The 14,683-nt window shown below is 39.5% G+C and overlaps 1 protein-coding gene across 1 annotated transcript in view; it reads left to right on the forward strand.

Moving 5' to 3' along the window:
* Positions 1–14,683, forward strand: part of LOC101548908 (phospholipid-transporting ATPase ABCA3-like) — a 70,617-nt gene that overhangs the window by 29,194 nt on the left and 26,740 nt on the right. Inside the window, exons 15-20 of the mRNA XM_055136795.1 lie at positions 1,064–1,214; positions 1,738–1,836; positions 2,635–2,815; positions 6,851–7,151; positions 10,129–10,372; positions 10,520–10,721. Coding sequence (XP_054992770.1) covers positions 1,064–1,214; positions 1,738–1,836; positions 2,635–2,815; positions 6,851–7,151; positions 10,129–10,372; positions 10,520–10,721 — 1,178 coding nt within the window. The remainder of the gene's footprint in view (positions 1–1,063; positions 1,215–1,737; positions 1,837–2,634; positions 2,816–6,850; positions 7,152–10,128; positions 10,373–10,519; positions 10,722–14,683) is intronic.

A 14,683-nucleotide genomic window follows, 5' to 3' on the forward strand; every position in this document is an offset into this window, starting at 1 on the left:
CATACTTTTTATTACTATACTTACATAATATAGCTTACATAATATAGCTTCGCAGCAGAGCCTGGCAAGATCCCCGTGGCATATTTGATATGCCAAAAACAGTAACAATAACGGGTCCCATTCCCCTGACCCTGAAAGAGCCTCCAATACAGCACCATTGGGAAGGACAAGTAAGGAGAGATTGCTAAAATCTCAGGACTGGGATGAATGGAGACATTACTGGCACCCACTGAAGCAAATCGATGATCAACAGGATGACAGTGATACAGTGATACACTGATGCATAATATAGTTTAAATCAAGATACCTGATGCTTTTCAGATATTTTGTGTTTTTCTCAGGATATTTTGTTCAATTGGTTTTCTTTTTGTTTTGAGATTTCATATTTACATTTGAATTCTTAAAAAATGTATATGTATTATTGCTTAGATGACAGGGTTACAATAGTATTAGTTCAAGTTCCTAGTATTGATGAACAAAGATACTGCCCATCCTATAACCTTTCCCCATTGCTACTCCAGTCCAATATTCCATCGCTCTCACCCCATTATTTGACCTTTTTTTTTTTGCTTTTTGGGTCACACCCAGTGATGCTCAGGGTTACTCCTGCCTCTGCACTCAGGAATTACTCCTGGTGGTACTTGGGGGACCATATGGGATGCCAGGGATTGAACCTGGGTTGACCACGTCAAGGCAAAGGCCCTACCCACTGTGCTACCACTCCAGTCCTTGAAGTAAAGTATTTCATTTAATTTATTTACTGCCTCACTTATAAAAGGCATTTTTATATATCTGGTTAACACATTTGACCTCTCCTATTTCAGTGTCACTATAAAATGTCAGTTAGTGGCTTTTCATTCTATCACTATTCTTTAGTGCAGATTATTAATTATCAGAAAATGACTAGACAAAATGACTACACAAAAATATGTAGTATACTTTTTAGTCTTGTCATGAAATAACTTGTGAAATCTCACTTTAATTTGCTGAAAGCATGAAAAGCTGGCATTCTAAGAGAATGGAGAATGCAAATTCGATTTTTCTTTTAAATATATATACTTAGGTGTGGGGTACCACCTTGTCATGGAGAAGGAACCACACTGTAATGTTGAAAAAGTTTCCGATTTGATTCATGACCGTATACCAGCAGCCACCTTGGAGAGTAATGCAAAAAATGAGTTGTCTTTTATTCTACCCAAACAACAGAGCCACAGGTATGGATCTGGGGAATGCTAAAGAGCTGATTTTTAGATGACCAAAAGTCATTGTTATTTTCCTGTTCTATTCAGTTTTGCAAGTAGACTTTATTTCAAAAGTCAGAACTCCAGAGTTTAACCTTGCGCTGGACATAAGGATACTAGACTGCCCATATAGCATTATGGTTCTAATTTATAGTCCTATATTTTTTTGTAATTTAAAATTATCTGCAAAAGAAATATTGAGATAAGACTTTTTTTTTCTTATTTCTTTGGTTTGGCTGCCATACCCAGCAATTCTCAGGGCTTACTTCTGGTTCTATATTTTTCTTGCTATTGGTGATTTAATCAGTTTGGACTAAAAATATAAAAATCAGATCTGGGGCTTGCGTTATCTCCTCCTTGCTAATTTCCTCCTTGCTAGTTTCTTTCCTTCTGGTTCTTTCTTTTCTAAATATATTTACTCAGGTATATATATATATATATATATACTTTCTATAAATATAAATATATGTATACATATATTTACTTTCTTTTCTAGTTTTAAAGAGCTTTTTACTAATCTGGAAAGTAGAGGGGACGAACTCGGCATAACTGGCTTTGGTGCCTACATCACTACCATGGAAGAAGTCTTCTTAAGGTGAACAACAGACATAGTAGTAGACATTAACTTGGAAGAAAAACACACAAATCACTCTTCTTTTTTGTGGGGAGGGGGACACACTTGGAGGTTCTCAGGGTTTACTCCTGGGTTTGCACTGAGAGATCACTCCTGGCAGGCTCAGAGGACCATATAAGGTGCTAGGGTCCGCAAGGCAAGTCAGTGCCCTACCTGCTGTGTTCCCAGTCTGGCGCACGAACTTGGTCTTCTTTGTAAACCAACCAAACTTTCAGATTCACACATTAGAGACTTAAGAAGTGTGGAGTCAGGTGTTCACTGGACATTGCACTGCACTGTAGCACTGTCATCCCATTGTTCATCGATTTGCTTGAGCGGGCACCAGTAATGTCTCCATTGTGCGGCTTGTTACTGTTTTTGGCATGTCAGATACACCACGGGTAGCTTGTCAGGCTCTGCCAGTTAAATTATAAAATAATACTTTTATATTGTAAGGTGTAAAATAGCATAACCATCATTTTGTAAAAGAATAGACATTTTAACTTATTCTGAAATGTGAATTAACGTAACTTGAATGTGGATGACTACAACTTAATGAGACACTCATTATGATGCCCCTGTTTATAGTGCTTTACTAGAGTATGGAAACAATCCTTTAAGTTTGAGAAAACTATTGTTCTGCCAGTTACCATGTAGAATCATCTGCCAATCAGTAAGAAAATCAAGGAAACTTTGCAGCTGGTTGTTGTAAATTAGACGATCAAAAGGAGAGATTTGTGGATAGAACTGAAATGAAATGATTTTCTTTTTTTTATGTAGGGTCAATAACTCAGAAGATTTTAAATCTTTTCTCAAAGTTTCTCGGTCTCAAGCTTCTTCTGTAATAAGCAAAGCCTCGAGCAAAGCCGTAATCAGTAATGAAAATATGAATGCATCCGGAAGTGAGATTGCAGATACTCCCACCACAAATGAAAGTTCTGATACTAGCTTTAACACTGGCGTAAGTGCCTCATAAAGAAATTTAGTTTTATTGGCTTGGGGTGCAAGAGGTAGATTTGAAAAGATACTTGAACAAAAGGAGTATGGAGTTTTTTTTTTTCTTTTTGGGTGATTCACAGGGGTTACTCCTGGCTCTGCACTCAGGAATTGCCCCTGGCAGTGCTCAGGGGGACCATATGGGATGCTGGGAATAGAACCTGGATCGGCTGCGTGCAAGGCAAACGCCCTACCCACTGTGCTATCGCTCCAGCCTGCAGCGTTTAACATTTAAGGGAACTGCATGACACCTAGTGTATGGACCATCCTCCTGGTCCTTATCTCTACTATCCTTGGGTGTTAGTCTCCCATTCTGATACTTTATCTTCCACAAATGAATGCAGTCCTTCTATGTCTATCCCTCTCTTTCTGACTCACTCCACTTAACATGATACTCTTGATGTTGATCCACTTATATGCAGATTTCATGACTTCATCTTTTCTAACATCTGCATAGTATTCCATTGTGTAGATGTACCAAAGTTTCTTTAACCAGTCATCTGTTCTTGGGCACTCAGGTGTTTTCCAGATTCTAGCTATTGTAAACAGTACTTCAATGAACATACAAGTGCAGATGTCATTTCTACTATACTTTTTGCATCTCCAGGATATATTCCCAGAAGCAGTAATTGCAGCAGTGAAGGAGAATACCTTTTTCCCCACATCCATGCCAACACTGGTTGCTCTTGTTCTTTTGGATGTGAGCCAGTCTCTGTGGTGTGAAATGATACCTTATTGTTGTTTTGATCTGCATCTCCCTGATGACCAGTGACAAAGAGCATTTTTTCATGAGCCTTTTGGCCATTAGGATTTCTTCTTTGAAAAAGTTTCTGTTCATTTCATCACCCCATTTTCTGATGGGATTGGATGTTTTCTTGTAGAGTTCAACCAGTGCCTTGTATATCCTTGATATCAACCCCTTATCAGATGTGTATTGGGTGAATATCCTTTCCCATTTTGTAGACTGTCTCTGTATTCTGGTCACTGTTTCTTTTGAGGTACAAAAGCTTCTTAGTTTAAGATAGTCCCTCTTGTTTATCTCTGTTTCCACTTGCTTAGTCAGTGGCGTGTCTTCTTTGAAGATACCTTTAGCTTCAATGTCGTGGAGGGTTTGGCCGAACTTTTCTTCAGTGTACCTGATAGGTTCTGGTTCTGATGTTGAGGTCTTTAATCCATTTTGATCTGACTTTTGTGCATGGTGTTAGGTAGAGGTATGAGCCCAGTTTTTACATGTATCTATCCAGTTTTGCCAGCACCATTTGTTAAAGAGACTTTCCTTACTCCACTTCACATTTCCTGCCCCTTACCAAAGATTAGATAATCATATATTTGAGGGTGTGTGTAAGAATATTCAACCCTATTCCATTGGTCTGTGGCTCTGCCTTTGTTCCAATACCATGCTGTTTTAATTATTACCGCTTTGTAGTAGAATTTGTTGGAGGAATAACTTTTTTGTCTGTACTGACACTGAAATTCTAGAGTTTGTCGTCTCAGCAATAAATAAGAAGCCATGGCAAAGATGCCTTTCTTCCTTAACCTGCCTTTATTGCTCCAAATAATGTTGTGGCTTTTTGTTTATTTTGCTTTTAAATAGACCTGGATACATAGAGTGAAGGTTCAAGAACTAATAAAACCCATCCAGTATATCCAATTTAGAAGGTCTCATTTAGTTTTTATATATATACATAAATATATATTTATATATCAGACTGGAGCGATAGCACAGTGGGTAGAGCATTTGCCTTGCATGTGGCCAACCTGGTTTCGATTCCTTTGCCCCTCTCTGAGAGCCTGGCAAGCTATCGAGAGTATCCCACCTGCCTGCACGGCAGAGCCTGGCAAGCTACCCGTGGCATATCCGATATGCCAAAAACTGTAACAAGAAGTCTCACAATGGAGACACTACTGGTGCCCGCTCGAACAAACCGATAAATAACGGGATGATAGTGATACAGTGATACAGTAGAATTTGAGGTTGGGTAAATGGTGACACCTGTCATCTTCTTTTCCCCAAGAATTGCTTTAGCTATTTGTGGGGGTTTGAGTTTCAGGAGTATTTGATCAACTTCTTTGAAGAATTTCATGAGTATCCTTATAGGGATCATATTGGATCTGTATAATGCTTTGGGGAGTGTTGCCATTTTGACAATGTTAATTCTCCCAATCCATGAGCAGGGAATATGTTTCCATTTCCTCGTGTCCTCTTTTATTTTGTGAAGTAGCGTTTTGTAGTCTTTTTGTACAGGTCCTTTACCTCCTTAGTAAGCTTAATATGCCCTTAATATCTTTTTCATGCTTAACCACTATTGCAAGTACTTCCAGTACTATATTGAACAGAATTGGTGAGAGTGGGCATCTTTGTCTTCTCTCTGATCTTAGAGTGAAGGCTCTTAGTTTTTCCCCATTGAGGATAATGCTTGCCACAAGCTTATGGCAGATGGCTTTGACTATATTGAGGAAAGTTCCTTCAATACCCATTTTTGGTGAGAGTTTTCATTCATAAACAGATCTTTGCTGGATCTTGTCAAATGCTTTCTCTGCATCTATTGATATGATTATATGGTTTTTGTCTTTTCTTTTGTTGATATGATGGATAATGTTGATTGATTTCCTAATGCTAAACCACACTTGCATCACCGAGATGAATCACTATATCCCACCACTTTCTTCAGAAGGTTTCCTCTGATAAGTCTGCTGTAAATCTAAGGGGTGCTCCTTTGTATGTGATTTTCTTCTTTAACCTTGCTGCTTGAAGTATTGTGTCTCTATCCGTGGCATCCATCATTCTGATTATGATATGTCTTGGAGTCTTTTTATTAGGGTCTCTTTAGCTGACACCCTTCAGACTCCTTGGATCTAGATGCCTGCATTCTCCAGCTCTGGAAACTTTTCAGCAATGATATCTTTAACTCTTGCTTTTTCATTGGGGTTGCCTCCCTATCCTTCTGGTACTTCAATGATTCTTATGTTGTTTCTCTTGGATTCATCTTCTAGGTCTCTGATTTGCCCTAGAGCTATTTTGAGGTCCTTTCCCATTGTTTGTTGTTGCCTGTAAGCGTTCTGCAGCTCATCTTCAAGCTCACTGATTCTGTCTTCTGTTGTAACCATTCTACTATTGAGGGCACCCACTGAGGTGGTTTTTTTTTTTTTTTGCATTTCATCTACCAAATCCTTTATTAGTGAACTTTCTGTTTGTAGCTTTCTTATTTCTGCTCTCATTTCTTCCTGTATTTTCTTGGCTATCCTTTCCACTGTTTCTTTCATGTCCTCCTTTAATTTACTGGATGTCTATTCTTCCATTTCTTTGAGTTCATTGAACATTTTCAATATTTTATCTCTGAATTCTTTATCAGAGAGATCGTATTTGTGGGTAACCCCTGTTGAGGTTTCTGGACTCTTTTCTTCATCCTCTGCTTGGGGATTTGCTCTGTTTCTTCATGTTGTGGTGGTAGTATGGAGGTAGGATCTTCCAGTTCACTATCAGTATTCCGCTCTTGCTGAAGAGAGAGCAAGCCAGCAGCACTGGCGGGGCAGCACTGGGGGCCGGTGGAATGGAGGTCCCAGGATGCTGGGAGCGTTCGGGTCTGGGTGGTGGGCTGTGGCACAGGTGCAGGAATGGGGTGCCGGCAGGGGGGGTCACACACCTGAGAGTTCAATGACAACTTTTAATCATAAAAACCTATCATAGTTTGTTGACTTCTGCTTTAAGCAAACAGAAAGGCTATTTATAGTACAGTGTGCATGATATTGTGTTATTATGCTTAGATTCTGTCCCAAGTATTTATATAAATTTTATATTACAAAGTAATTTGACTTAAGCTCATTAAAATTACTCATCTTAATTACTCATCTTAATGAGCTTAAGTCAATGAATAATGTATTCTGACTATGTATAGTGTAATGTATGTCTAATGTATAATGTAAGCTCATCTTAATGAGCTTAAGTCAATGAATAATGTATTCTGACTTATGAATGTTGCAATGTTCTTTTCTCCGCTAGCATTCCCTCTTGTGCCAGCAGTTTATGGCTATGCTCTTAAAGAAGGTGATGTTCAATTTGCGCCACTGGAAACTGCTTTTGATACAGATATTGGCAATTCTGGGTTCCCCTTTCCTTCTCTTGGAGACTGAAAAATTTGCAAAGCTGGATGTAGATACACATATCAGAGAATTGAATCTGAAACAGTATGGTAAAACCATCGTGCCTTTGTCTCTCACCGGGAAATTTAACTTTACTCTATTTGTTGAGGCACTTGAGACAATTCTTCAGCCTGACAACCACAAGCTTGTATTGGTACAAGGCAAGTAAAGCTCATTAAGGGGAAACAAAAGACAAGAACACCTGACTTCTCTTAAGTGAATACCTGGGTGTATCTCTTTCAAAGTTCTTAACAGTATATATGACAGCCTTCTCCTGCCGACCCCCACCCCATTGCCCAATTAAGCAGAATCAAGAAATGTTCTCATTAAGATTCCTAGTTTCATGCCCAGGGGGTCAAAGTGATAGAACAGTGGGTAGGGCACTTGCCTTGCTTGCTGTCAATTGGGTTTCTATCACCCGAGCACCACCAGCCTAACATGTTATCATTTAGTCTTAGCTATTTCCGTTTTCTTTTTATTTTTAATAGCTTATGTAACAATAGTATTAATGTTTATAATGTTGATGGTACAATATTATTCTCCCCCTCTATCAGCAAAATGCCCAAGATATTCTATCAGTCCCACTGTGTTTTAGAAACATACATGCACTTTATTAAATAATACTCTACCTTAGGTGCTGAATCTTTTTATTTATTTATTTTTTGCTTTTTGAGTCACACCCGGCAATGCTCAGGGGTTACTCCTGGCTCTGCACTCAGGAATTACTCCTGGCGGTGCTTGGGGGACCATATGGGATGCTGGGAATCGAACCCGGGTCGGCCGTATGCAAGGCAAATGCCCTATCTGCTGTGCTATCACTCCAGCCCCAGGTGCTGAATCTTTTATGACTGAGCTATACTAATTTTTTTCTGTCAGGGATTAAACCCAGAGCCTCAAACATGCTAGGCAAAGGCTCCATTGCTGAATTCTATCCTCCACACCTAAGTTTTCCTCATTTTAAATGATGTCTCTCTATTCCAAATTCTATGCCTTTTATGGGACTGGAACCATAGCATAGCGAGTAAGGTGTCTGCCTTGCATGTGGCCAAGCTGGGTTCAATTCCTCCGCTCCTCTCAGAGAGCCTGGCAAGCTACGAGAGTATCCCGCCCGCACAGCAGAGCCTGGCAAGCTACCCATGGCATATTCAATACGCCAAAAACAGTAACAACAAGTCTCACCATGGAGACATTACTGGTGCCCGCTCAAGCAAATCGATGAGCAACGGGATGACAGTGATACAGTGTGACAGTGATGCCTTTTATAAAGAACTTAAAGTAAATTCTTTATAACTTGGTATCCCTTTTACCAAAAGGGATTTTATCCAAAAAATGATAGCTGATGAGGAAATACATTCTAATAATCCTCCCAACAATCTTCTCAAATAATATGTGTGTCAGCACTAGAGAAATGATTTTTTTCTCTTTTGAATTTTTCTGCCTATTATTTTATTTTAGTCACCATGATTCAAAATTTTTTAATTACTCTCAATGTTAGGGTTTTGTGCATACCGCATTCTAACACCACACCAGCCACTAGTGTTCTCAAGACAGCCTTCTTATCTTCTCTTCCCCTACCTTCCTCACCATTCCCACTCCACTCCCCACTTCTCTAAGAACTCTAAGAACTTAGTTTCTACTTCTTTTGACCAGTTGTTGTTCCCTTATTATCTTTTTTTTAAAAAAAAAATTTATTAGTGAATCACGGGGAGGTGCAGTTACAGACTTACAAACTTTTGTGCTTATGTTTCAGTTGTACAATGGTCGAGTACCCATCCCTCCACCAGTGCCCATTTTCCACCACCAATGGTCCCAGCATCCCTCCCACCACCCCCATCCTGTCCCCTCCACCCCACCCCGTATCTGTGACAGGGCATTCCCTTTTGCTCTCTCTCTCTCTCTCTCTCTCTCTCTCTCTCTCTCTCTCTCTCTCTCTCTCTCTCTCTCTCTCTCTCTCTCTCTCTCTCTCTCCTCTTTTCGGTATTATGGTTTGTTATAGAGGTATTAAGTGGCCATCATGTTCAGTCTATAGTCTACTTTCAGCCTGCATCTCCCATCCCAAGTGGGCCCTCCTAGCACCCTTTCCTTGGTGGTCCCTTATCTATCTAAGCTGCCTTTTCCCCCAGCATGTGAGGCCAGCTTCTAAGCTGTGGAGTATTCCTCCTGGTACTTATCTCTACTATTCTTGGGTGTTAGTCTCCCATTATGTTACTTTATATTCCACAAATAAGTGCAATCTTTCTATGTCTGTCCCTCCCTTTCTGACTCATTTCACTTAACATGATACTTTTCATATTGATCCACCTATATGTAAATTTCATGACTTTATCTTTTCTAACAGCTGCACAGTATTCCATTTTGTAGATATACCAAAATTTCTTTAACCAGTCGTCTGTTTTTTCACTCAGGTTTTTTCCAGATTCTGGCTATTGTAAACAGTGCTGCAATGAACATATAAGTGCAGATGTCATTTCTACTACGCTTTTTTGCACCTCCGGGATATATTCCCAGAAGTGGTATTGCTGGGTCATATGGGAGCTCAATTTCTAATTTTTTGAGAAACGTCCATACTGTTTTCCAAAAGGGCTGAACCACTCAGCATTCCCACCAGCAGTGAAGGAGAGTCTCCTTATTATGGGTTTTTAAATCCCACATAGGCAAGCATTCAGTATCTGTGTCTCTGCTCCTCATTGACTTCACTCGGCATGATACCCTATCTTTCTAGAAAAAATACGTGAATACTTCTCAGAAAAACTAAGAATTGAGCTCCCATATGACCTAACAATCATTGACTTTCAAAGCACATTCATAAAATAAGTGGTTTATTAACTTTATGTAGGAGCTCTACCATAATAATTACTGGTGAAATTCCACCTGCCTTCCCAGGCAAAATCACTTTCTCTTAGCCATAATTTATATGAGTGTCACATTCTTAGACTTTGTCTCAATAAAATCGTACCTCTTTCATATACTTCTATAGATAATTAGATTAAAGAGAGGTGAACACATAATTTGTTTTTAATAGAACCTGACTCAATTCTTAGCACATAAAAGCATACTGAGGACCAAGCAGAATTTTTTTCCAGCTTCTCAAGGGATGATCTATATTGTAGGTAAACTAATTATTATTTCTCATCCTAGGTAACCTACAATCATACTTGTCAGAGAATATAGATTGCATTCACGCTTGCGTTGCTGCAGTTGCCATAAATGCAACACGTACAACACTAGAAGTGACTTCTCTGTTCAACGCTGAAGCAATCCATTCATCTGCGGTGTCTCTGGCATTGGTAGAAAACGTCATTTTGCACATAAATTCTTATACTTCCTTGAGAGTTTTCAATAAACCTCAGCCATACATTCATGAAAAAGCAGACATTGCAACGTATGTAATGATATTCTTTGTGTCAGAATAAAGTTTACAATTTAAATATTTCTGTCACCCTATATGATTATATCAAAATGATTTTAGGAGGCTATCAATAGAAAGTTGAATTTTCTAATATATATACTTTTATTCCTTCTTGTGTAGGGCAGATGGACTTCATGTGGCCATAAATATACATTTTGGTATGGCTCTTTTGATGAGCGGTTTTTGTCTCCTGTCCGTGAGTGAGAGAAGCTCTAAAGCAAAGCACATACAGTTTATGAGCGGAGTCCCTGTCCTTGTGTACTGGTTTTCTTCTTTTCTGTGGGATGCGATCATTTTCATCCTGATCATCTGCATGTTGTTGGTGAGTGTCAGATAAAGTTTCTTTTTTTTTTTTTGCTTTTTCAGGTCACACCCAGAGATGCACAGGGGTTACTCCTGGCTCTACACTCAGGAATTACTCCTGGTGGTGCTGAGGGACCATATGGGATGTTGGGAATCCAACCTGGGTCGGCTGCATGCAAGGCAAACACCCTACCCGCTACGCTATCACTCCAGCCCCCAGATAAAGTTTCTTGAGAACTTCGTTTTCCTTTTATGCCAAATGGAAAATTCCTCTTCTCCTATTATTAGTTTACCTTACAACCAGCTCTTTGTTCATTGCAACATCTCATGGTAGAAAGTGACTCTTTAATACTGTTTCAGTGGAAGAGAGTAATTTACTTAAAAAAAGCACAAGGGGGCCGGAGCGATAGCACAGTGGGTAGGGCGTTTGCCTTGCACTCGGCCGACCCGAGTTCGATCCCCGGCATCCCATATGGTCCCCCAAGCACCGCCAGGAGTAATTCCTGAGTGCAAAGCCAGGAGTAACCCCTGAGCATCGCTGGGTGTGACCCAAAAAGCAAAAAAAAAAAAAAAAGCACAAGGATTTTTATGAGCTAGCTTTCAAGTTATGTCCTCATCCGTGTATGCAAATCCCCCCAAACCTCCTTATAACATAGCTTTTTCCTCTATTGGTACTCTGCCTATATAATCTGGACAGTTTCTCTTTAAGGTCTCTATAATTTCTCTTTGTTGGATTTTTTTTTCTCTTTGAGCAATAACACAGTGGGTAGGGCGTTTGCCTTGCATGTGGCCGAACTGGGTTCGATTCCTCTGTCCCTCTTGGAGAGCCCAGCAAGCTACCGAGAGTATCCCGCCTGCATGGCAGAGCCTGGCAAGCTACCCATGGCATATGGGCATATATCAATTCTACTCTGGTCAACTGTGGGCCATATGTAAACTGCCCATTCATGTTAAAGTGTCTTTCTTCTAGAGTGTGTATATGGATATACATATGTCTGTATGAGTTGAAGGATGTTGAGAGTGATTAATACAAAAATCATACTGCACCCCATTTTGTTCCCTGAGTCCTGCCAGGAGGGATCCCTGAGCCTAGAGCCAGAGCCAGAAGCCCTGGGCACAGCTGAGTATGGTCTCTCCCAACACACATGGACACATGAAAGAAAAAAGAGACGTGCATTTATTAACTTGAGGTCATGCCGCATAGAGAATGAAGAACATGTGCTTAATAAAAAAAAGTTAATTAAAAAAATAATTTGCAACCTGTATTAATTTATAAAATATATATTTAACTACTTAATTTTTAAATAAATGTTACATAAAATATAATACAATAATATAATAGTCCCATAGTTTTCTATTTTCAATAAATGCAATTTTTCCATTACTCACTAAATAAATGTTAGCTAAACATAGTATATTATCATTTAATTTTAGCCAACTCCATTTCTTTAAATTTATTTTTGATAGTCTATGTGACAATAATGTTAATGTGCATAGTGTTGATGTACAAATTACTGTGATCCACTATCAACAAAGTGCCCAAGACATTCAACCAGCCCACTTTTGTTTTAGAAACATTTCATATTTATAAAATAAATTATTTTATTTAGAGTCTCTTGCCCACATGCCTGGCTGTCTTCCCCGGGGCTCCTCAAAGGGGTGGGCTCCAGCTTCCTTCCTTGCCCTGAGCAGAGCTCCCACGGCCAAAGACCTTCAGAGCCTAGCCACAGCCATGTTCAGGGCCCCTCTCCACACGTTCGGATGAGCCTCACGCCTGATGGAACCGGGAGAGGAACCCAGGTGTGTGGGACCTGGGGCTGAGACCTCCAAACCTGCTCGGATCTGGACTGGGCCTCTTCCGCCCAGATTTCCCATTTTCCAGTAGCTAGGCGGTCACACCCAGGGACTGCCCCCAGCACCATGTAATCCCACCAACAGCCAACAGCCAGAGACTTAAAACCAAGTAGGCTATAAGATGTGTCTTCCCAGAAGACACATCTTATAGCCTACTTTTCCCTCTGGGAGAATCTAGCTAGCTACCGAGAGTTTCCTGCCCACATGGGAGAGCCTCACAAACTCTCGATGGTGTATTCATATGCCAAAACCAGTAAAAATGCTGGGTCTCATTCCCCTGACCCTGAAAGAGCCTCCAATGCGGCATCATTGGGAAGGACGAGTAAACAGAGACTTCTAAAATCTCAGGGCTAGGACAAATGGAGACGTTACTGAGACCACTCGAGACATTCGACAATCAACGGGATGATGATGATGATGATGATATAAAATAATACTCTACTTATATTAGTTGCTGACTCTTTTATAACTGAACTATTCTAATTTTTTTATGTGTCAGGGATTAAACCCAGTCTTCAAACATACTAGGCAAAGACTCCATTGCTGAGTTCTACCCTCCACACTTAAGTTCTTCTAGTTCTTCTAATTTTAAATGATGTCTCTCTATTCCAAATTCTGTGTCTTATATGAAATAAAGCCTTTATAACTTGGTATCTCGTTCACTAAAACTCAGAAAAATGATAGCTGATGAGGAAATACATTATAAATAATTCCCCCCAACATTCTTCTCAAATAATATGTGTGTCAACACTTGAGAAATTATTTTATCTTTTGATTTATTATTTTGGGGACTAAGTTTTATTTTAGTCTCCATGATTCACAATTTTTCAATACTGTCACTGTTAGGGTTTCATGCATTCAACATTCCAACACTATACGAGATACTAGAGTTCCCATTTGAGGGGCTCTGTTTTATTTTAATTTAGTCACCATGATTCACAATTTCGCAATACTATCAATGGAAGGGCTTCATGCATACAACATTCCAACATTTTTCCAGCCACCAGAGTTCCCATTTCCCTCCACCATTGTCTCAAGATGTCTCTCTTATCTCCCCTGCCCTCCTTGTTTCTTCGCCAACTCTATGCAACTGTGCAGATTACACTGCACAGGCAAATTTCATTCTGCAGACTAGTTCTTAGATTTTACTGCTTTTGGCCATCCGTTGCTCCCCTTCTCTGGACTTTTATATCTCAAATATTAGAGAGATAATTCTCTCTCTCTCTCTGTCTCCCTCTCCTATCTTTTCTCTCCCTCTCTCTCCTTTGGCTTGAATTCAATTAGAATGATGTCCTGAAGTTTCATCCATGAAGTGGCAAATTGCATGATTTATATTTTTTTCTGATAGAATTTTACTGTGTTTATATATACCACAGTTTTCTTTGCACAGTAATTCTTCCCCCCCACCACATCCTCACCAACACATTATTTATTGCATTCTGGTAGTAGCAATTCTAACTATCATAAGTAAATATGTCATTTTACTTAATGATAATGAATGATTTTATTGAGCTCAAAATTCAAACTAGGTCTTCCTAATTTTGTCTTTTTCTACTGTCCTTCTATTGGAGTTAGAAAACTTAAGAAACTATGTCCTCGAGTTCCTGTAGGATAAAACAGAAGTGGAAGAGAGGAATGGAACACAGGGACTAAATTGAAAGGTGTATAACATTTTATGACTTATGCATTTAAAAAATAAATAGAAATCTGCTTCCATTCTGGAACTGGAGTTAGAATTAGAGTGCTAATATAACTTATGAACTTTCTACTGGTAAAGTAGGGGTAGAAGTTTCTTCATGCCAGTAGGCTGAGTGTTTTTCAGAGGCAAATTGATAGGCTTAATTTTTTTCTTTTTTTCTTTTTGGGTCACACCTGACTATGCACAGGGGTTACTCCTGGCTTTGCACTCAGGAATTAGCTCTGGTAATTCCTGGTTCAGGGGACCATATGGGTAGCTGGGAATCAAACTTGTGTCAGCCACATGCAAGGCAAATGCCCTATCCGCTGTGCTATTGCTCCAGCCCCAACACTTCTATGATAAACATAGAACTCATTATTTTCCTCTCTAAATAACCTAACTTGAATTCTCTTTGCATTTGCTTTTCACTTTGCTGGTATCACTTTTAT

The sequence above is a fragment of the Sorex araneus genome, chromosome 4 (assembly GCF_027595985.1).
Source record: "Sorex araneus isolate mSorAra2 chromosome 4, mSorAra2.pri, whole genome shotgun sequence".
Classification (NCBI taxonomy): domain Eukaryota; kingdom Metazoa; phylum Chordata; class Mammalia; order Eulipotyphla; family Soricidae; genus Sorex; species Sorex araneus.